Source organism: Neoarius graeffei, chromosome 23 (assembly GCF_027579695.1).
Source record: "Neoarius graeffei isolate fNeoGra1 chromosome 23, fNeoGra1.pri, whole genome shotgun sequence".
NCBI classification, from domain to species: Eukaryota; Metazoa; Chordata; class Actinopteri; order Siluriformes; family Ariidae; genus Neoarius; species Neoarius graeffei.
The window spans coordinates 55,296,913-55,321,037 of record NC_083591.1 but is presented as its reverse complement, the minus strand read 5'-3'; the positions used below and the strand labels follow the sequence as shown (position 1 = coordinate 55,321,037).

Sequence of the window (24,125 nt, the reverse complement as noted above, 5' to 3'; positions counted from 1 at the left end):
TGTAGAAGGATAAAGCAGCTAGAGATAATGAGATGAGATGAGATCTTCTGGAGGTAGATGATCAACACTTTGTTGATGAGAAAGGTCGAGGGAGAATGGCCAGGCTGGTTTGAGTTGACAGGAAGTCTGTCTCTCTCTCTCTCTCTTGCAGTCGGTCAAAAACGACAAGGACTGTGCTATGATATAGACTTGGGTTTAATGATACTTCTCCATGCAGCCCTGTTTATCGCTGTTTGGTGCCAACTCTTAATATCTATTCCTCGTGATTTCATGTTTCTTTTTGCCACATCCTTGTACCTAAGATTAGGTCTCCCTTGGTTTCGTTTGCCTTCACAGAGCTGAGAATACAACAGTTGTCTTGGAAGGCTTTCATTTTCCATTCTGTGTACATGGCCTAGCCATCTGAGGCCCTTCTTAATTAAAGTGCCATTCCACCATTGGATGTATTCTTTGGCATAAAATACAATATATTTTGACAACATATATAAATGGGGTGGCACGGTGGTGTAGTGGTTAGCGCTGTCGCCTCACAGCAAGAAGGTCCTGGGTTCGAGCCCCGGGGCCGGCGAGGGCCTTTCTGTGTGGAGTTTGCATGTTCTCCCCGTGTCCGCGTGGGTTTCCTCCGGGTGCTCCGGTTTCCCCCACAGTCCAAAGACATGCAGGTTAGGTTAACTGGTGACTCTAAATTGACCGTAGGTGTGAATGGTTGTCTGTGTCTATGTGTCAGCCCTGTGATGACCTGGCGACTTGTCCAAGGTGTACCCCGCCTTTCGCCCATAGTCAGCTGGGATTGGCTCCAGCTTGCCTGCAACCCTGTAGAAGGATAAAGCGGCTAGAGATAATGAGATGAGATATATAAATGGTATCACTAGATAGAGAAATCTTTTAGCTTCAAAATGATATATCAAACATAATTTTTTGACAACGACAAGTATATTAATTTTGCGACCAAAGTCACCTACCCTTTTAATTTCCGCGCGTGATGGCATCGGCAGGTTCCCCTTCTTGTGTACCACGTGACGTGTGACGTGGCACATATTATCAGCAATGGCGGATAGAACGCGATAAAAATAATACCAATAAATCTAGCTAATACCAATAAATCTAGCTAACTGAAAGATTAACTCAAAATTTTTCGCAATTTTTTTGGCCCCCATATACGAGGAGAAATGACTCTCTCACTTTGGGGGTTTCCTGGTCTAAAAATAGACCGACACGTGGTACACAAGAAGGGGAACCTGCCGATGACATCAGGTTTCACTACCGCGCGGAAATTAAAAGGGTAGGTGACTTTGGTCGCAAAATTAATATACTTGTCGTCGTCAAAAAATTATGTTTGATATATCATTTTGAAGCCAAAAGATTTCTCTGTCTAGTCATGTTGTCATAAAATATATTGTATTTTATGCCAAAGAATACATCCAGTGGTGGAATGGCACTTTAAGATGTCTTCCATAGATGCTAGTCCAGCACAATGCAGGATTGCTAAGTTGGTAACTTTGTCCATCCAGGAAATATTCATGACAGCCCTCAAAGAAGTCTATGGTAACTCAAATAACCACTCTTTACAACCGTGGTGAGCAGAAAAGCTAAGATCTCATGCCTGAAACTTGGTGTCGAGCTACATCCTGTCAGAAAAGAATGAGAATCTGAGGCTACACTGAGAGCAGGTCCATAAAAATGATGATAAAGTCGCAGGTGAGTGTCAACAGTCATTCTGGTAACTCTATTACCTACTGAGTACATTACAATATAGTATCTCTACGTATTAAGACTAAACTTATCCATGTATTATTTACTGTATGTTACTTTAAAAAAATTATTTATGGCTTCAGTGTAGACTGATTAACTATCTCGGAGACACAGTACACAGTCTCACATATATTCTAGATTTGTCCCTATCCACTGGGGTGATCCCTTCTGAACTCATGTCTTTTGGTGCTACTTCAGTTCCCGTCATGCACCTCGGTTGAACCGGAAGTGATTTCTCGTGACCTTGGAGTGTCAGGCTGAGAGTAATAGAAGAGGCAGCATGGCTGGGAAAGAACCTGGAGTAAGTTCAGTTCGAAATGTGATTTATACACATGTTTATAATTGTATGCAATGTTTAAATGTATTTGTAAATGTAGAAGTGTTGTTTAATTTGTTTATCATTTCCGGCCGAATGTGTCCTGTGAGATATTAGCTAGCTGGGACTTAGCTTAGCTGGGATATTGCGTGTGTATATAAAGATATTTTAATATAAATTCTTAGACATGTGTGTAATTCACCTCAAAACGGAATGGACGCTTGATGTTCATGTAAAAGTGAGTTACACATCAGGATAACGGCGTATCCGGGGACATTAGCTAGTTATGCTAATAAGAGCAGAGGGTTAATTAACCTCCGAGCGCGTGAGCACAAAGTGCCGGGTTCAACCCATACAGTGGTGCTTGAAAGTTTGTGAACCCTTTAGAATGTTCTATATTTCTGCATAAATATGACCTAAAACATCATCAAATTTTCACACAAGTCCTAAAAGTAGATAAAGAGAACCCAGTTAAACAAATGAGACAAAAATATTATACTTGGTCATTTATTTATTGAGGAAAATGATCCAATATTACATATCTGTGAGTGGCAAAAGTATGTGAACCTTTGCTTTCAGTATCTGGTGTGACCCCCTTGTGCAGCAATAACTGCAACTAAATGTTTCCAGTAAGTGTTGATCAGTCCTGCACACCGGCTTGGAGGAATTTTAGCCCATTCCTCCGTACAGAACAGCTTCAACTCTGGGATGTTGGTGGGTTTTCTCACATGAACTGCTCGCTTCAGGTCCTTCCACAACATTTCCATTGGATTAAGGTCAGGACTTTGACTTGGCCATTCCAAAACATTCACTTTATTCTTCTTTAACCATTCTTTGGTAGAACGACTTGTGTGCTTAGGGTCGTTGTCTTGCTGCATGACCCACCTTCTCTTGAGATTCAGTTCATGGACAGATGTCCTGACATTTTCCTTTATGGCCCTGTCACACTATAGCGTTTTGTTCGACGTTTGGTTGCGTTTTTAAAAATTTGAGAAACGCCGGGGAACGTCGACGTTCTTCAAATTAAGTTTCTAGGTCAACGATGTTGTAACGTTCTTGTAACGCTTGGGTAACGCTCAGCCAACGTTCCCTCAGTGTCAGGCGACGTTTGTGGTCGAAAATAGCAGCAAAACCTAGCGTTCTCATAGCGTCCACAGCGCTTTGATAGCGTTATCATAGCGTTTTGGTAGCGTCTGCCTTGCGTCCAGGTAACGTTCTCGACGTTTGTCCAGCGTCTAGCTGACCTTCTCGACGTTTCCACAGCGTCTGCCTAGCATTCCTGTAGCGTTCGAGTAACGCGTGGAGCATTTGTGTGACGTTCCTGTTACGTTTCGCCAACCTGCGGCTGGACGCGCAGTATAAAAGGGGAGGCTTTTGGCCAAAGTGCATCACTTCCATTTCAACCACCATTTCAACCAGGTTGTTGTGATGCATGAGAGCAGCAACAGCATACTGGTGTTTCTCTTGGTCGGTCATTGTTCTGAAGTCTTCACTCTGTGAAAGTTCCAACAGGACTGTCGGTGGCCTCTGCAAGCCCCTTTAAATATATTTCTGGCCAGTGCCTGCCAAATGCTCCTGAACGCTACCAGTAGGTTACAGGCGCGTTACAAGGATGCTACATGGACGTTACACAGACGCTGGAAAAATTCAGAACGCTGACAGACGTTAGAAAGATGTTGAAAGAGCGTTACATGAGCGTTAAGAACGCTCGACGAACGCTGAAAAACGTTGGCGACACGCTGGACAGACGTTCGATGGACGTTACACAGGCGTTAGGCAAGCGTTACCCAAGCGCTAGGCACGCGCTGGACACTCGACCCTGATGGGCCGGCGTCCGCCTAGCATCCAGGGAACGTCCTGACTTTCGAGTAACGCCCGCAAACTTTCGTGTAACGTTCCTCTAACGTGTAAGTAGCGTTTTGATAGAACGTCCTGAATTTTTGTGCACACCCAAAACTATTTTTCACCCTCAACGTTCGCCGACGTCCCTCGACGTTCCCCAACGTTTGCCGACGCTCGTCTAACTTTCTTGTAACTTTTTTCTAACGTTCTCGACGTTCCTCTGCGTTTCGCAACACGTTACTCGAACGCTGGTGAGAACGTCGTAGTGTGACAGGGCACTTAGAATTCGCTAGTTTAGAATTCACTGGTATAATTCAGAATTCATTGCTCCATCAATGATGGCAAGCCGTCCTGGCCCAGATGCAGCAAAACAGGCCCAAACCATGATACTACCACCACCATGTTTCACAGATGGGATAAGGTTCTTATGCTGGAATGCAGTGTTTGCCTTTCTCCAAACATAACGCTTCTCATTTAAACCAAAAAGTTCTATTTTGGTCTCATCCGTCCACAAAACATTTTTCCAATAGCCTTTTGGCTTGTCAAACTGCAGACAAGCAGCAATGTTCATTTTGGAGAGCAGTGGCTTTCTCCTTGCAACCCTGTCATGCACACCATTGTTACCTCCGCCAAGGAGGTTATGTTTTTGGTAGCGTTGCTTTGTTTGTTTGTTGGTTGGTCTGTCTGTTAGCAACATTACAGAAAAAGTTATGAAAGGATTGCTCTGAAGTTTTTTCCAGAGGTGTGACTGGGTACAAGTAACAATCCATTAAATTTTGGCGGCGATCCGGATCACCTTCTGGATCCTGGAATTTTTTAAAGGATTCTTGGCGGAGGTCTGCGCTCTCCGAGTGCTTTTCTAGTTCTTCAGTGTTTTCCTGATGGTGGACTCATGAACATTAGCCAATGTGAGAGAGGCCTTCAGTTGCTCAGAAGTTACCCTGGAGTCCTTTGGGACCTCACCGACTATTACACGCCTTGCTCTTGGAGTGATCTTTGTTGGTCAACCACTCCTGGGGAGGGTAACAATGGTCTTGAATTTCCTCCATTTGTACACAATCTGTCTGACTGTGGATTGGTGGAGTCCAAACTCTTTAGAGATGGTTTTGTAACCTTTTCCAGCCTGATGAGCATCAACAGCACTTTTTCTGAGGTCCTCAGAAAGCTCCTTTGTTCGTGCCATGATACACTTCCCAAGCATGTGTTGTGAAGATCAGCCTTTGATAGATCCCTGTTCTCTAAATAAAACAGGGTGCCCATTCACACCTGATTGTCATCCCATTGACTGAAAACACCTGACTCTAATTTCACCTTCAAATTAGCTGCTAATCCTAGAGGTTCACATACTTTTGCCACTCACAGATATGTAATATAGGATCATTTTCCTCAATAAATAAATGACCAAGTATAATATTTTTGTCTTATTTGTTTAACTGGGTTCTCTTTATCTACTTTTAGGACTTGTGTGAAAATCCGATGATGTTTTAGGTCATATTTATGCAGACATATGTAAAATTCTAAAGGGTTCACACACTTTTTTTTCAAGCACCACTGTATGGTTGAACCCGGCAAAGTTTTTGGAGGAAACTGGAGGACCCTGAGGAAACCCATATAATCAGGAGCTGTAAGGTGCCTCCTGGTACTTGATTGAACAAGGAAGTGTACTGAGAAGCTTTCGGACCCTTCACACCTATTTGTCCGATCGGTCACGGACTAGGGAAATATGATTTTTAAAAAAAAAAGGTTATAACATACCTTTCGTGATTGCGGATTTTAATATGGATGCATCACAGATGCTAGTAATTTACAGATTTCATACAGACGATCTATCAGGTCTTTCAGTTACATAATTTGGGCTACACCCTGTATTTCTGAATTTGGGCTTTTTCCGTCGTGATACAGTATAATTTGGGCTTTTCTGCACGCGCAAAGTGCTGTTTTCCCAGCGCTCTGTGTTTTAAACCTGCTGCTGCTTTTTAGCTACAAAATTATGAATAAATAAAGAAATCTATGAATGTTATTTTTACCTTTATTGCAAAATGTCTACAGCATTAATCCCTCTTGATGTACATGACAAAAATAATTAGAATACAGTTAGTTAGTATTTAAAAGATGTGTTGGGGCCCGAGGAGAACCTGGAGGAAAGGAGCCTGTAAATGAAAAACCAAGTTCTGCACTGTTGCTATCAAAGAGACAAACCTGTAGCAGACCTGCGACACACAAGGTTTGTCAGTCACATCACCAGAACTGGCAGCGCAATTCACAGTATGTCGTCAGGTAAAAGATCTTAGTTTAAATGAAAGGCCAGTGTCTAAGACCATCATCAACAAGAGGACTAAACTCCAAGTCACTGATTCCACCCACACTTACACAACTGTGTGTATTTAAGATGCAAGCTGTGTGGAATATCCGTCACAGCTGTGTCCTGAATAGCTCTCTCTTATTCAGTCTTTTACCTGACTTAAATCATATGACACTAGGTATCAGAGAGATATTGCAGTTGAGGTCATATAATATGGGATATCGGGCTATTTTTAGGTTTTTAAATGATACAGGAATTATTAGGAAAATTTAGCACAATAGGGTAGTAAACATTCTGGTTCGCACTCCAGTCCAGAAGGTGGCGGTAATGCACCTAAAAGCTGTTTGCCAACCACCATAAAACAATATAAAAGATGTTTCACCCAAGGCCATTATTAAAAAATTTTCCGTTTCCGGTCCACCGGCCGGGTGAGTGCCGTTTGTGCGGTTGAAATTTTTTTTTTTTTAACGCCGGTTTTTCGACATTTTTTTCGGGTTCGTAAATCTAAAATCGAACTTGACATTTACGCATTCCCAGGGCTTTCCACTAAGGCTCATACTAACCAGCCATGACAAATAAGTTGCCAGCCGGGGGGGGGAGTAAACACAAAATAAACTCCTGTGCACGCAGTTCCCAGGATTAAATGTATTTTCCACAGACCATTTATTTATTCACTTTACTCAAATACAAAGTAAAATGGCAGTAAATCTTCTTTCTTTTCTTGCGTATTGCATCATGAGGCGTTCCTGGCTTGTAAATCTCTTATTTTCAGTGCATGACACATTCATGCAACTGAGCATGCTATGAATTAACAACGACAACGGTCTGCAGTGGGGCTACACAATTACACACTCGGCGAACATTTCTCCGTTTGTGTATGAAAATACACTCCAACCACTCAGTTTGGTTTCATTTACAACCAACGATGTCTTTTGATGCCAGCACATAATTGAACGAGAGAAGACTGGTTTACCGGAGACAAAATAAGCGTTATCTTTGCTTCTGTTCCCTCCGACAGCCCTGACACACTACTGCGTCCGCCGAGTGCGCGCGCACACTGCATGTCGGGGCCACGGATGAGTTACTCTCCCTTGATCAACGAAGTCGGCGGGGAATTTGTGGTTATTATCGGTACAAACAGCGCGAATCACAACTTAAATGAGTGCGGTTCAGTTTGACATTATTGTCAGTCCGTTAGATAAGCATTTAATTTTATTAAAATCGAAAATTAATATTTAGAGCCTGTGGGCTACAAAAATAATAGTCAGTAGCCGGCTGGACTTAATTGTGTAGTGGGCTGTATGGCCGGCAGCCGGCGCTTGTGGAAAGCCCTGCATTCCTTGCAGAATATAGAATTGAATCAGCTCTGCGCATGCTCCGTGCGGCACAAAAAAATGGCAGCCACCATGAAGGAAGGAGATCCGGAGTTTTCAAACATTTGCTTAAGTGTGAAATCGCAAAATGGTATTCTAGCGAACAACAAAATAGTAAAGATTCAGAAAAACAAATCATTCAGTGATCATTTTAATAGTGTAATTTCATCCGAACTCGGCCTAACGGTCGATTTAGAACGACAAAAAGTCCGTGTGTCGGACATTTTAAGTACCTTTGTAAAAGTTTTGCAAATGTTGCAGTCAGCATTTAAAATGCTAACTTAAAGTTTTTGTACAAGATTCAGTTGATTAAACCATCATATTTTATTAAATGTGTCTGCTTTTGTAATAAAAAAGGACTGAAAGAAAAAGCAAACACAGCATTGCGATTTCTTATCCATCCATATAAAAAAAAAAAATCCCTCCCTCCCGACTGAATTTTTTTGCTCACCCGGTGGACAGGAAATGGATTTTTTTTTTAAGGATGGCCTAATGTGGAAATCCCGCTCTGGTCATTAGTACGCAAGTCTTGCTCCTCCATGAAATCATGGCATGCCGATTGCCATTGATGGAGAATTCATGCTCTGCGTGAGGCTTACAGCTAGTTCAACGAACCCAGAACAACATGGGAATGGTGCGGATTTCGCGTCAATTACGAGAAATACATGCTAATTCTTGCTAATTTCGGTGTTTTTAAAGAAGAAAGTCAAGACATTGGGTTTTATGCAGTCACGTTTATTTAATCAATATTTTTTTTACTTTTGGTAGCATATTTTGGGCGCTTGACCTCAATTTTGACGCCTACGACGTTATCTGTCGTAGGTTTCATGTAATTGAAATGTCTGTCTATCACAGGTGGTTAATTTTATTTTACAGACGTTGTCACGAGTCTATGGAAAAATGACCCAGACGTCACAAAGATTGTCTCCACGGTGATGTTATTTGCCGATGGTAGCTATACGATGGAGGTAGAAACACCAGATAAAGTCGAGCCAATACTCACTAATCAGCAGACGAGTCTTTTTGATAAGAGATGTGGAACATCTGATATTATTCTCTGGATATGAGCAATCGTGTGCTCTGATTGGCTACTCTACTACTAGGCTATCAGCTCATATACCGTGAGTAGAGAAAAATAAAATGGCGGAGCGTGTTGCTGAACTAAATGAGGACGAAATAAAAACTCTACTCAAAAATAAAATCCCAAAAAATAAAAAAAAGCAACAAAATATGGAATGAAAGTATTTCATGGTAAGAACTTTTTTTTTTTCAAGAATTATCACATTTTTCACAATTTGCTCCTGTCATTTCGTCGGTTTGTTTACATTCTAAGCACAAATTTTGTCGGATATTTTGTATAAAGTTTTTAGCTATTGAATTTGCAAAAAAAAAAAAAGCTCTTTCTCAAAATCCAGTGAATGTGGATAGAATAAAACTGTTATTGCACTCAATCTCATTGTACATGGATTATAGGGTTATCAGCTCATGTGCGACTTGACTTCATGGAATAACTATTAAATATACAGAGAACACAACTCTGAAATGCCATTTTTTGCCAAAAGGGGGTGAAGTTTACATATTTCACCCAAAGACTGATGTAGAAAAGAATTTTACATCCCATTGTCACCAAACTTGAAGAACATCACAGTGTTGCATCACATTGGTGATGAATCTAGATCTAAACTGAAGGCACACGGAAATTATAGAAAGCAAACAAAAATATATCCGTAAGACCAAAGCCTTCTGTCATTAAAAAGATAGAGGAGACGGTAAAAAGCAACACGGACCGACCGAAGCGCCCATAAATTATACAGAGAGTCCGTAGCCACAGAAAAGAATGCAGAAATCACCGACATGCCACGGAATATCTGTCAAATCCATTACCTCAAAGAGAAAAACAAAAGGGAAGAAAGGCCGACTAAAGATGCCCTAATAAATTTGCAAGCAATTGCATACGAAGACAAAAGATTTGTTTCACTGTATGCATTGCAACTTTTCTGGATCTTATTGTAATATTAGGTGTGGAAGACACGTCGAATTAATTAAACCAAAGTCTTCGACTTCTTAAAACAAATTAAGAAGTCGAAAACAATTAAATGTTTGGACTGCTGAAATTCATGATTAAAATATCTTGCCTACATTTGTTTATTAATTTACAATTAATATTTCACAGAAAATATCATACATCCGTGAATAAAAGATCCATACTTTGTATTATTATTATTTTTTCTTCCGTGAATCCGTATTCCGTGACTCGTCTGTATTTTGTAAACCGTGATTTGTCCATTTGTTGAGTCTGATGCCGCTTTTCCACTACAAACGCGGCTGAGTCGGGCTGAGCCGTGCCGTGCTGAGTCGAGCTGAGCGGGGCTGTTGGAGTTGCATTTCGACTACAACCGCGCTGAACCGTGCTGGCTGGAAGTGGGTGGACACATTGGGTGGAGTTAGCGAAAGTGGGTGGACGTCACGTGATGTCGTTAAGCAGCGCAAACAGTGACATCAGTGAGCTTTTAAGCGGTAGTCTCACGACCCGGATAGTAAACAATAAACATGGACATGGAGTCGTTAGTGTTGCTGGTCTTGGTTCTGTGGCTTGCTGTCACCGACAACGCCAACAGATACTGGCAAGAGCGTATAGATGAGGCGAGGCGCATAAGGCTTCAGAAATTCTCGTAATTCTTCTTCTTCCGGGTTTACAGATCCCAGCGTGCTCGCGGGGCGTGTGTGGGCATGTGAGGACACGCCTCCTCACCAATCAGTGCACAGGGGAGTGTCTGCTCACGCCCCCAGCCTCACTCGGCTCGGTTTGGCTCGCTTCAGCCCCACTCCAAAACGGTGCGAGTTTTAGGGGCTAAGCAGGGCTGAAGCGAGCCGAGTCGTGCTGTTTTTTGGTAGTCGAAACGCGAGCCGTGTCGGGCTGAAGTGAGCTGAAGTGAGCTGAAAAAGGGTAGTGGAAAAGGGCCATGAATCTAAGAAAGAAAATTCTGTTTTTGATTTAGCTTGGTGGGTTTAGTTTGGTTTCACACTGCAGATAAATAAACAGACCAAAAAGCAAAATAAAATTTGGCTGCATTGTGTTGGACTGAAAATGTTCTGGAGATGTTGGCTAGAAATATGGCAACAAGAAACTGGGAACAAACTTTTGGCAAGTGCGTGTACAAGTTACAGAAATCACTTGAGCATGGCGATTGCATTTTCTGGCACTCCAGAGTTAATTGCGATGCAAAAGTTTCTTACACCACACAGATTATCCAACGTACAGTGGGGCAAAAAAGTATTTAGTCAGCCACCAGTTGTGCAAGTTCTCCCACTTAAATGATGAGAGAGGCCTGTAATTTTCATCATAGGTACCCTTCAACTATGAGAGACAGAATGGGGGGAAAGAATCCAGGAAATCACATTGTAGGATTTTTAATGAATTAATTGGTAAATTCCTCTGTAAAATAAGTATTTGGTCACCTACAAACAAGCAAGATTTCTGGCTCTCACAGACCTGTAACAACTTCTTTGAGGCTTCTCTGTCCTCCACTCGTTACCTGTATTAATGGCACCTGTTTGAACTTGTTATCAGTATAAAAGACACAAACAGTCACACTCCAAACACCACTATGGCCAAGACCAAAGAGCTGTCAAAGGACACCAGAAACAAAATTGTAGACCTGCACCAGGCTGGGAAGACTGAATCTGCAATAGGTAAGCAGCTTGGTGTGAAGAAATCAACTGTGGGAGCAATTATTAGAAAATGGAAGACATACAAGACCACTGATAATCTCCCTCGATCTGGGGCTCCACGCAAGATCTCACCCCGTGGGGTCAAAATGATCACAAGAACGGTGAGCAAAAATCCCAGAACCACACGGGGGGACCTAGTGAATGACCTGCAGAGAGCTGGGACCAAAGTAACAAAGGCTACCATCAGTAACACACTACGCCGCCAGGGACTCAAATCCTGCAGTGCCAGACGTGTCCCCCTGCTTAAGCCAGTACATGTCCAGGCCCATCTGAAGTTTGCTAGAGAGCATTTGGATGATCCAGAAGAGGATTGGGAGAATGTCATATGGTCAGATGAAACCAAAATAGAACTTTTTGGTAAAAACTCAACTTGTGTTTGGAGGAGAAAGAATGCTGAGTTGCATCCAAAGAACCCCATACCTACTGTGAAGCATGGGGGTGGAAACATCATGCTTTGGGGCTGTTTTTCTGCAAAGGGACCAGGACGACTGATCCGTGTAAAGGAAAGAATGAATGGGGCCATGTATCGTGAGATTTTGAGTGAAAACCTCCTTCCATCAGCAAGGGCATTGAAGATGAAACGTGGCTGGGTCTTTCAGCATGACAATGATCCCAAACACACCGCTCGGGCAATGAAGGAGTGGCTTCGTAAGAAGCATTTCAAGGTCCTGGAGTGGCCTAGCCAGTCTCCAGATCTCAACCCCATAGAAAATCTTTGGAGGGAGTTGAAAGTCCGTGTTGCCCAGCGACAGCCCCAAAACATCACTGCTCTAGAGGAGATCTGCATGGAGGAATGGGCCAAAATACCAGCAACAGTGTGTAAAAACCTTGTGAAGACTTGCAGAAAATGTTTGACCTCTGTCATTGCCAACAAAGGGTATATAACAAAGTATTGAGATGAACTTTTGTTATTGACCAAATACTTATTTTCCACCATAATTTGCAAATAAATTCTTTAAAAATCAGACAATGTGATTTTCTGGATTTTTTTTCTCATTCTGTCTCTCATAGTTGAAGTGTACCTATGATGAAAATTACAGGCCTCTCTCATCTTTTTAAGTGGGAGAACTTGCACAATTGGTGACTGACTAAATACTTTTTTGCCCCACTGTATCTTCAACCTCAGCCTGCAGCTGGGGAGAGTGCCCACCCTCTGGAAGACATCATGCATCGTTCCAGTTCCTAAGAAGAACCGGCCCAGAGAGCTGAATGACTTCCGACCGGTGGCACTCACTTCACTCAATCCAGTTGTTTTGGTTCACGTCTGAAAGTGATTGAACGCTTCAGGTTTGAAAGCACCCTTAGGATTCGGACACTAGAAGTGACCCAAAGCAGAATTAGTGCAACTAAAAAAGATGGAGTGCAAACATGATGCAACATTATAAGCACGTATACAAAATATTTATAGATCCAGAGGTGCACAAGAACAAATAGAAAGGAGCACAAGATAATGGTGGCATATTTCTCTTTATCATATCACATCTTGTCCTTTTCTTTTCAAAAGGGCTAAAACCTATGCTTTCCTCTCATTGTGCTTGTGCTCTCTCTCTCTCTCTCTCTCTCTCTCTCTCTCTCTCTCTCTCTCTCTCTCTCTCTCAGGGTTTTATGCAGCAGCTGAGGCAGATCGCAGGCCGGATGTCCTCTGGCAGCCCGAGAGGCGCTGGCCTTGGCATCAAACTGCTCATCGGTGCTGGAGCGCTGGCTTACGGTGTCAAAGAAGCTACATACACAGGTATCGCAGCAACACAACAGAGATCCATCTCCTTTTTGTTAAAATATTGGACTTTGCACTACTAATACAGCAGAATAAAGAACTTGTGTGCATGGCGTTGGTTTGTCTGTCGACTGACACCTGTGTGATTGTTCTCACAGTGGAAGGTGGACAGAGAGCCATCATTTTCAACAGAATTGGAGGCATGCAGATGGACACGGTGCTGGCGGAGGGGCTGCATTTCAGGTTTCGTATTATCACTCGCTTTTATATTCAGACACTGGGCTGCAGGTTCATTTTAGAATTTATTATTATTATTATTATTATATAGGTTTCACCAGCCCCATGTATGGTCGAGTGCTTCTTCTAAGCATCCGTTTTTCATTTCACAATTCAGGAATTGTTTAATATCTGGGTGGGGAGAGTCACTCATGCATGTGCTATGAGAATACAAGAAATAGAAATTAATGATGTAACCTGGTGATAATTCTTTTATTATTATTATTATTACCAGGATACCATGGTTCCAGTATCCAATCATATATGACATCCGAGCCAGACCTCGCAAGATTTCATCCCTCACAGGAAGCAAAGGTACATTTGTGATGTGAAAAAGAATTATTGGCACCCTTCATGCAAGTGAATGCACATTTGCCCTTTTTTTTTTTTAATCTGACTATTCTACAACCCCAATTCCAAAAAAGTCAGGATGCTGTGTAAACTGTAAATAAAAACAGAATGCTATCAGCAGAAAATCACTAATGTGTACCAAATGTGTCTCACTGAGGGCCAGAAATTGACCCTGTCCATATATGCCTGTAAAAAATTTTCTCAGTAATCTTCAACAGCAAAAAAGTTACATACCTTCCGGTTACGGTACTATCGGGCCCACGGACACTACATTTTTGCCTTTTTTAAAATTTATTTATTTATTTATTTATTTATTTATTACTGTGTACTGCATAAAAAGCTTGCTTACCCAAGCTTTCAACTCTATCCAGAGTTTTCGTCAGGGAGAAATGACGTCACTTCAAGCATGCCTTGCGCATGCCCGAAAGAATGTTATCTCAAATATCTGGAAGCTGGTACCAGCCCCAGTCTCGGGTCAGGGACGGCTTAAGGGTTCTGATGTAGATGGCTTCTCGTACACCTCATTTAAACCAGTCCAGCTCCTGGTCTAGAATTTTCACATTGTCTAGCTGTATCCTGTGTCCCTTGTGGTGTTTTGTGAATATGTTGCGATGCCTCCGATGATATCGAACTTGGACGTCTATGCTCCATGTATCTGTTTCGAAGAGATTGTTCGGTTCTCCTTGTCACTCCCCTCACATTGAATGAGGTACACAGGTGCACATCGTTCACTAGCAGGAGTAGGGTCCTTGGGTCTCACCAGCAACTGTTGTAAAGTGCTGGAGGGATTGAAATACAGTTGTACCCCTTACTCCCGAAACGCCCATCTTAGCTCCTCTGATGAGTTTTTGACATACGGCAGTGTAACATGAGAAACAGTTCTGGATTTGGTTTTCACACCCTCCTGTGTTTCTACTATTGGTTTGGGCTTCCTACCAGACTGTTTTAGTGCCCATGTCGGGTCACCACATCTATTAAGGGCCTGATTGATGTGGTGCAGTTCTTTAGGCCTATCCTCTGGGTCAGAAACCATAGCATTAGCCCTGTGGTACAGGGTTCTAACCACCCCTAGTTTCTGGTCGAGCAAATTATTTGAAGAGAAGGTTAGATACTGGTCTGTATGGGTTTCCTTACGATACACTGAAGTGATAACATTCTTTCGGGCATGCGTAATGCATGCTCGAAGTGAGGTCATTTCCCCCTGACAAAGACTCTGGATAGAGTTGAAAGCTTGGGTAAGCAAGCTTTTTATGCAGTACAAATGTAAAAAAAAAAAAAAAGCACTTATGATTACCAAATCAGCTGCATAGATGAAACTTTTCAACATGAACTTTGTGATAAAGAAATGCTATAAATATACTTGTAAGGACAAAATTATTGACAGAAATTTATTTTGTATGTAAAATCAGTCATATTAAGAGCGGAGAACAACAACATCTTCCCCATTACTGAAAAGACTGCTCTCCACTAGTATATGTAGTGTCTGTAGGCCGTTCATACTCTAACAATAAATGAATGTGAAAAGACATTGCTTTTTATTCAAGGATGCTTTTCATGTTCTGATTGATTAACAATATTCAGATCGACAATTTTTAAAAGCAATACATATGTTATTTACCAGCTGGGAGGTCCGTATCGTGAAATACTGTGACCGTGGTCTTGAAAGTACTGACCAAGGTCACGGTATTTCACCATACGGACGGATCTTAAGCTGGTAAATAATTATTTAGAATTTTTTTTTTTACCAAATTCTAACAGAAAACGAGAGCGCCCGAAAGGAAAAACCGAACCGAGGCGAGCCGCCTTTTTGAATCCTCATTCATGGCTGTAATGCAAATGGCTTCCTCCTCGGTATACAAGTGCACTTCCATGGCAGGGAAAAAAACTACATTTTGCAGCCTATGTAGTCCCCTATTTATACAAATAGGAGTCATTCAGGATTCAGCCATGTTTTTGCTCGGCGTTAGCAACAGTTACAGGTTTTTAGCTTTCTCCTGAAATGTTTTATTTCTTCTTCCTCAGGGTGGTAAAACTCACTTTCTCTGTGAACACTGTCGTTATCACTATCCATGCTGTAAAATTAATGCTATTCTCCTGAGAAATGCTGGCAAAAAAAGTATAAGATTTTTGATAATCTTATAAATAAATCTTATTAAAAAAAAATGTTGGCAAAAAATTCTACTATGTTGTTTGTTGTGAATGGGCGAGTCGCCAGAGGTCCGTATCGTGGGATACGAACCCGCTCGCCAGCCAATCAGAGCGCAGGATTTGATGGAAACCAGACCGCGAAAAAAATAATTTTTTTTAACTCTAGCAAGATCAGAATTCTCGGCTTGTGGTGTTTTGAACTGCAATTAAATCTTCCAAATATCATGAAAAAAGTTCCTTGTGTTTGTTTCTGTGTCACATACAGAGAAAATGAATTATTTTTCCTGATTACTTCAATAAGTTGCCTATAGCTTTTTATGTAATTGACTCTGTGTGAGATAACATGGGGCCTACGGACACTACAGGTGAGTTAATTGTCCTGCATTTTGTAATTCAGCAAGACATTCCAAGTACCATATAGACATATTGTGTTGTTACCAAAGACCCTTCATAATTATTGTACTGAGCTCATTGTGTACAGGGGGATCTACGGACACTACGGAGATTTGTGTCATTCTGACATACCGTTTTGAATCATACCTCGGTAGTAGCATGGATTAAAGTTTTCCGTCGCTACGATGGATTTCCGTCAACTGGGAGCGCTAAAGGTCAATAATGAGATTGATGCAGATCCGAAGGAAAAAAGGGGGGGTGGCCCATAGGTCTGACACCGATGTGATTTAGAACTTCACCAAGCTGCTGTGATTGCCTGTTGTTGAACCCTTTCTTGTGCTATGTTTGAGTATATGTAAAGGAATAAGTTGTTGTGCTAGATAGGCCTAAATAAATAAATACAGCCTCCGTTACTGTCTAGTCCCGGGGAGGCTTGGCGTAGGCAGCGAGCCGCGGTGCTCGGCTTGAGTTTCATTTCTATTGGTGGCTCCAGCCCGACTTTGCACGCTCGTAACTCGTCCAGGGGAGGTCCCAGCCTCTCCAAACTTGGCAGCCAGCGACCTCTGCCCTCTCCCCAACGAACCAGCGCTGCCAGGGCGGGCCAGCCCTGCGCCTCGGGACGCGATTCACCCCGAGGCGAGCCGTGGCGCTCCGCATCAGTTTCCTTTTTTTTTTGGGGTACCTTTATTGGATAGGACAGTGTAGAGACAGGAAATGAGCGGGAGAGAGAGACGGGGAGGGATCGGGAAATGACCTCGGGCTGGAATCGAACCCGGGTCCCCAGATTTATGGTATGGCGCCTTATCCACCTGAGCCACGACGCCCCCGTCAGTTTCCTTTTAACGGCGGCTCCACTGATGAAACAATCTGGCTGTCCTACTACTAGGCAACTACTTGCCTACTACTAATACTAGGCCTATTGTTGTAGTAGTAGTAGTAATAATAATAATAATAATAATAATATTTGCCTATTGAAAGGCGATCAGGTGAAAAATCAAACAGCCCTTTTGAAGCTGCAGCAAGATCTATGCTATAAGCCTTTTGTAGGTTAAACAGGCTTCGGCAGACAGCGTTCTGGGAAGGCTGTTTTTTTCTTTGGTTTGATTAGCCTACGATTTAATCTTTAAACATTATGGTTTCAGCATTTCGCTTAAACATTGGAGCGGACCCGGCGCCGTGGGGGGGGGAGGCGAAAGGGGGCGTCGCCCCCACGTGGCTACAGCCCCGCCCCCTCAACAGAGACTTGGATCACTTGTTTTCTTATGAAAATATGTATTATAGACGTATTAATAATTTGCATTTTCAAATACGAAATATTAAGTGGTTGCGCATTGCACAAAAATACATTTCACATAAATCACTACTAAAACTGGCACGGTAGAACAAATCTGATTGGTTGTTATAGACATGTATCAATCCTCACTACTGGGGACTACTAGTTATTGTGGGTGTATGTGTGAAATGCTGACACAGCCGCGCACACACAGACCTGTGTTAAGGACAAGGGGAGGGGTCGTGCGGGCGGGGGTTTTACATGTACACTTACAAGTGCACTGTCTCTGCAATATCCTGTAATATGCAGTCAGTTTACGGGAGTAGTCTTTCCCCCACCGAATTAAACGAATTCGATCACAATATTGTGAATCCATTTTCTTTGTAGGCTAAGTTTATCTCCGTTTATGTTGGTGTGTGTGTTCATATATGGTCCGCTTTGTGCGCAAATAGCGTAAGAATATGTGTCGTTGACGTCACCCCCCATGCAGCGGGGGTGAAAATTCATCACTTCAGAGTGTTTAGTCCCCTACACGCCTAAACTGGGATCGCGGATTAAGTGGTTAGCGTTGACTCGGTGCGAGTCAGGAAGGCTATTACTGGTGCAGCCGCGGGGTCTGTTGATTTTTTTTTAAATTATGATTTTGGCCGCCGAGCCAAGTACCTTAGACTTGCATTGACGTTTTGTTTTCATGCCGCGGAGCTATTTGTATGTATTTTAAATTTAAAGGACTTGCCTGTAGGTTTGTGTGTGTTGTTTTATGTTTGGCATCTTTCCGGTTGTAACGCGTGTCTGTGAGAAAATTGGAGGGGAGGGTTAACAGGTGGGCACGGGAGTTGATAAAGCGCAACTGCCCTGGTAATATGTCGCATGATTTTCCCGGACTAAAGCAACCTTCGGGGCCGTGGTTTTGTGGTTGGTGCAGTTAATTGTTTGAAACACGTTGTCAGACCGCCATCACTACTACACACTATATGAAAAATATTTGCCCCCTTGCGGTTTCTAATTGCCCCCTTAGTAAACTGTTCCTGGCGCCGGGCCTGCATTGGAGGCTGCAGAGTTGGGCTGCAAGATTTCCCGACACTTGTTTAAGATGCCAAACTTTATAGTAAGGAGAAAATAATTCCACAGTATTTAGTGCCTCGTCAGTCTCAAAAATTAATAGTGAAGGACCAACGCGAATTAAGTCCCAAAAAAACATCTTGTAGACCTACAGTATATTTTACATTTTCAAAAAAGTCCGGAATTGGAAGTCAGTCAGTGGAGTGTAATTAAGTGTCTCATTCACTAAGCACAAAAGGTCAGAAAACAGTGGAGAAAACAGCTATTATTGCTTAAATAGGCTACTAATGTTTTACATTAGTAATTTAATGTATGTGACAAATAAATTCATTGATTAAATAGATAAAGAAGTGAATACTCCGAAGCTCAAAATTCAGGAAAGTGGCTCCGGTGTCGCAAGTGCACAAGAACAGTTATTTGAAAGTTAACCGAATGAATTTGTGCGTGCGCGTGCGATTTCATGAAGAACCGGGACAATTGGCATTCGGTGAAAGATTCACACCTATGACTCATTATATTCGCGCGCGCCCTCTCGCCCACTGCTGCTTCGTTTTCCCGATTTACACGCGTGTCTGAAGATGGAGTTTTCAGAAATCTCCACTCTGCCCTGAGTTTGCGAAAGTAGCTGTTTTCAGTGACTGAAACCTCCATATAGGTGTGAATGAGAGGTGCAACCGAATAAATAAATATGCGTCTTTTTTATCCGGCTACATGTAAGCTATCACTGCGCAAAGCCTCTAATGTTGAAATGGTAGTAATATTTGTTAAAATAATAGTAGGCTAATTTCCACATTAATTGGTAAAATGGCCCAAGGGATGTGATGGAGGGATGGCCGTTTTATAAGGGGGATGATTTGAGATTTTTATTTCAGAAGGGGGATGCCTCCCCCCACATCCCCCCTCAACTCGAGTACTGCGTATAAGGCCATATTTCACCGGATATAGGCCCTTCGATTTCCATCACTAGAGTGCATCAAATTACTTTCGGTTTTGCCAGCATGGACGCGCTTCTTTTAAATGAAGGCACAGATGTGTCAGACATTGACAAAACGGTAAAGAATAAGTGGAGATGGGCTTGGCGAAATGAAATGGGCGATAATGGCAAGCTCCTGCTGCTGTGCCAAGGAAAAAGAAACAAAAACAGGCATCAGGTGTTGCCAAACTAGATGCCTTTGGCTTCACTGTGAAGGAGCAGAAAAAGTGAACTTTTACTTTACTTTTCTTGTTTCCTGGCTTTATTTCAACAGATTTTCTTATTTTTCTTTCTGTTCCACTCTTTTGAAAGCATGGTTCAAGTTCAACTGCACTTGCACTTTTCTCTTAACCACTGTTGTGCGTTACTAAAGTATTGTTGAAATAAATTTGCACTTTGTGCTGAAAACTTGATGGTTCATCATTTATAGCCAGTAATGACAATGGTCAAGTCTTGTCTTAGCTTTAGTCATTGTTAAAATTATGTAAATGTACTATAAGTAGGGGCCAAGGGAATAATGGACAACATGGCATTTAAAATTTGACGCATCGCTGACGTGGTAGGGGCCAACGACATGGAGCTTTTTTTTTTTTTTTTTTCAGTCAGATGATTTTTTTTTTTTTTTGCTTTAATCCATGTAGTAGTAGGAAGTTATATTGTGAACATGTTTGTTGTTGTTGTTTTTCCTATCTGAATACTTTGTAGATAAGAAATTCATTATAAACTAGATATTAAATGCAAATTTGACATCATGAGCTTGATAAATTTGACAGAAAATATCTCAATAGTAGATCTGTCACACTGCAGACATTTCATGCGTGGTCCAACAAGATGTATATTTTGCAACAAAATGGTGTACTTCAGCCTGAAAGATGAAGAAATATGATACACTAGCACAAACAGTGCATCCAATAAGTTGGATTTATATTATATTACAACATAGATGTACAACTTTCCTCATTGAAAAATGAGGCGAAAAAAATCCATGAAATTGTAGCAATTTTGACCCACGTTCATTGCCGTCAAATTTTTATTATTGCGGATATCAATGTGCAGTTTTTGACATCTGACGGTCCTTGCGGTACTTTATCTGAAAACACTACAGTTATTCTGTTTCTATAATTCTGAAATGTGTTCATAACATTTTGTCAAACATGAAATGGCTCACATTAGTGATTTTCTGCTGTATAATTTCCAAATCATGGAAACCCTATGTTTCGCTGAAAATAGTACAAAGACAACATATCAAATGTTGAAACTGAGAAATTTTATTCTTGTATGAAAAATATATGCTCATTTTGAATTTGATGTCAGCACCACGTTTCAAAAAAGTTTGGACAGGGGCTATGATTACCACTGTCCCATCACCTCTACTTTTAACAACACTGTAAACGTTTGGGAACTGCGGAGACCAATTGCTGGAGTTTTGAAAGTGAAATGTTGTCCCATTCTTGCCTGATATACAATTTCAGCTGCTCAACAGTTCGGGGTCTCCTTTGTCGTATTTTGTGCTTCATAATGCACCAAATGTTTTAAATGGGAGACAGGTCTGGACTGCAGGCAGGCCAGTTTAGCACCCGGACACACTTACTACGGAGCCGTGCAGTAGTAATATGTGCAGAAAGCGGTTTGTCTTGCTGAAAGAAGGAAGGCCTTCCCTGAAAAAGATTTTGTCTGGATGGCAGTGTATTGCTCTGAAACGTGTATATATCATTCAGCATTAATTATGCCTTCCCAGATGTTCAAGCTACCCATGTCATGTGCACTAATGCACCTTCATACCATCACAGATGCAGTAATGAAGTGTTTTCACAGATGATTGTTTTCTGAAGTGTTCCTGAGCCCATACGGTGATTTCCACTACAGACACGTGTCTGCTTTTAATGCAGTGTCTCCTGAGGGCCTGAAGATCACAGGCATCCAATGTCAGTTTTCAGCCTTGTCTCTTGCATACAGAGATTTCTCCAGATTCTCTGAATCTTTTAATGATATTATGAACCATAGATGATGTGATCCACAAATGCTTTGCAATTTTACATTGAGGAACATTTATTCGTTAATTGTTGCAATGTTTGCCCATGTAGTCTTTCACAGAGCGGTGAACCCCTCCCCATCTTTACTTCTGAGAGACTCCGCCTCTCTGGGATGCTCTTTTTATACCCAGTCATGTTCCTGACCTGCTGCCAATTAACCAAATTTTTTTTTTTTTCAATACACAACTTTTTCTGTCTTTTGTTGCCCCATCCCAACTTTTCTGAAACGTTTTGCTGACATCAAATTCAAAATAAGCAATTTTTTTTTTATTTCTCCATTTCAACATTTGATATGTTGCCTTTGTACTATTTTCAATGAAATATAGGGTTTCTATGATTTTTCCAAATCCTCACATTCTGTTTTTATTTTATATTTTACACAGCATCCCAACTTTTTTGGAATTGGGGTTGTATTAAACCAGTTTTCATTGACCAATCGTGTTTTATGGTCATCATCAGTGACTGAGGTGTCTGTCAACTCGCAGATCTTCAGATGGTGAGCATCGCTCTACGTGTGCTGTCTCGGCCTGTGGCCTCCAACCTGCCGGCCCTCTACCAGCACCTGGGCCAGGACTACGATGAGCGTGTGCTGCCTTCCATCGTCAACGAGGTCCTGAAAAGCGTCGTAGCCAAGTTCAATGCCTCACAGCTCATCACACAGAGAGCTCAGGTACTCTGGCAGCCCACACTCCCCAATGCACATCTCGAAATTCTTTGTGCAAGGATGACGGATTTATTTTAGTTCAGAAATGTACCCATCTGTGTCGTCTTTTATTGTTTTAACATGGTATCTAGGTGTCTCTGCTGATCAGGAGGGAGCTGATAGAAAGAGCTAAAGACTTTAACATCATTTTGGACGACGTGGCCATTACGGAACTCAGCTTCAGCAAGGAGTATACAGCTGCTGTAGAGGCCAAGCAAGTTGGTAAGGAACCTTAAAGGGGAACTGAAGTCATTTTTAAACTTGCTTTATTTCTTAATTAATGTGTTATTCAATTACGTTTTCAGTTTTAGTAACCTTATATAGTGACTTGTATTGGCAACTAATTGCAATTAAATATTATACTTATCAGCCTATTCGGTTTTTAGCCATGTTGAATTTAGTTCATTTGGTCCACAGCAGGCGTCGCTTATCCGCGCGATCTTCATGAGACTTGTGCGAGACTTCGAAACATGAAGTGTCAGCCAGGTGTCAGCACCGCCATTTTGAAAACTGTTTTCTAAAAGAAATATTGCACAAAAATGAGTTTAAATGGCGATGACTGCTTACTTTTTTTCAAACTTTCCTGATTGCTATCAAAACAAACAAAACTTCTGGCTTGATTACATCAGCATTCGAAAGAGAGCGCGTTGGCAGATGTTGCCCTGTGTCCGAAATCGCTCCCTACTTACTATATAGGACACTATATAGCGAGAACGCCATTTTGTAATGTTGTCCGAAACCTTAGTGAGGATTATTTACACCCTATATAGTGCACTCAAAGTATCCCACAATGCATCACGAAAAGTAGCGTACAATGATGGTCACTAACCAAAGCAATATATCCCATCATGCATTGCGGTTGCACTGAAAGAAATCAAATTAAAAGTCTCAAATTTGATTTAATAAAAGGCAGCGGCAAAGAAGAAAGTATTCAGCCTTGATTTAAAAAGAACTGAAATCTGCAGGTACTTTGTATTGATTGTGTGAAATGTGCTCAGTATAATATGGATTTATCACAAAAACACATACATGTAGTTATTATTTTGAAACCCACCAGCCGACTGATCTGGCACGTTTTAATCGTGCGACAGTAATGACGTAAATACCAGCGCGACGGAGTAGTGTCCGAAAGCGTTTTTTTTCCCATTTTACCAATGAGCTCACTATATAGTCCTCTAATGTAGTAATTCCCTATATAGGGAGTAGTGAACAAGTGAGTGATTTCAGACACAGGGTTGGTTTTACTTCCGTCCAACGATGTCTCGCACAGGTCTCAACGAATCTCGTTTACGGCCATTGCTTTGATGGACTGATATATTACAGAGCATATTTCAAATACTCATAACTTGCTATGGCAGTGACAAAATAGCAATCAAAAATGCATTCCGATATTTAATAAAATAAGAGAAATAGAATTTTGATGATAAAAAATTGCCTTCAGTTCTCCTTTAATGCAGCATTTTTACTGCTCTCTTATCTCTAGAGTTGTGTGTACAAATCGTCTTTAAAAAGTATTCTTTATAAGACAACATTGTGTTCATGGGTGCCGCCAGGGGGGGAAAGGTTAGAACAATTCTAGGGGCCCAGCACTGCCATGGGGCCCTTTAAGGGGCTGATTATATCATGGATTAAAGTTTTCTGTCGTGTGACGGATTTCCGTCAGCTGAACTCTCCCAAGGCCAAATGTGAGGTCGGTGCTGATCCGAGGAGAATTAAAATGACGGGTGGTTGGGTAGAGATTGGGTTATAACACTGATGTGTTGCAACACCATCAACTATCAGCAGGGTTTATTTAACTTTTTTGTTTTTGAGCCATGCTTTGTGTCGTTCATTTCCTATGTTTGATCATGTTTAAACGTTCGCTGTCTACGGTGCGGCATTA

At 41.7% G+C, this 24,125-nt stretch overlaps 1 protein-coding gene across 1 annotated transcript in view; it reads left to right on the top strand.

Moving 5' to 3' along the window:
- The first annotated feature begins 1,974 nt into the window (after positions 1-1,974).
- The window catches only part of phb2a (prohibitin 2a), a 30,760-nt gene continuing 8,609 nt past the window's right edge, over positions 1,975-24,125 (top strand). The window contains exons 1-6 of the mRNA XM_060906455.1: positions 1,975-2,053; positions 12,917-13,049; positions 13,190-13,274; positions 13,543-13,622; positions 22,026-22,210; positions 22,336-22,465. Of these exons, the coding sequence (XP_060762438.1) occupies positions 2,033-2,053; positions 12,917-13,049; positions 13,190-13,274; positions 13,543-13,622; positions 22,026-22,210; positions 22,336-22,465 (634 nt within the window). The 5' untranslated portion in view covers positions 1,975-2,032. The remainder of the gene's footprint in view (positions 2,054-12,916; positions 13,050-13,189; positions 13,275-13,542; positions 13,623-22,025; positions 22,211-22,335; positions 22,466-24,125) is intronic.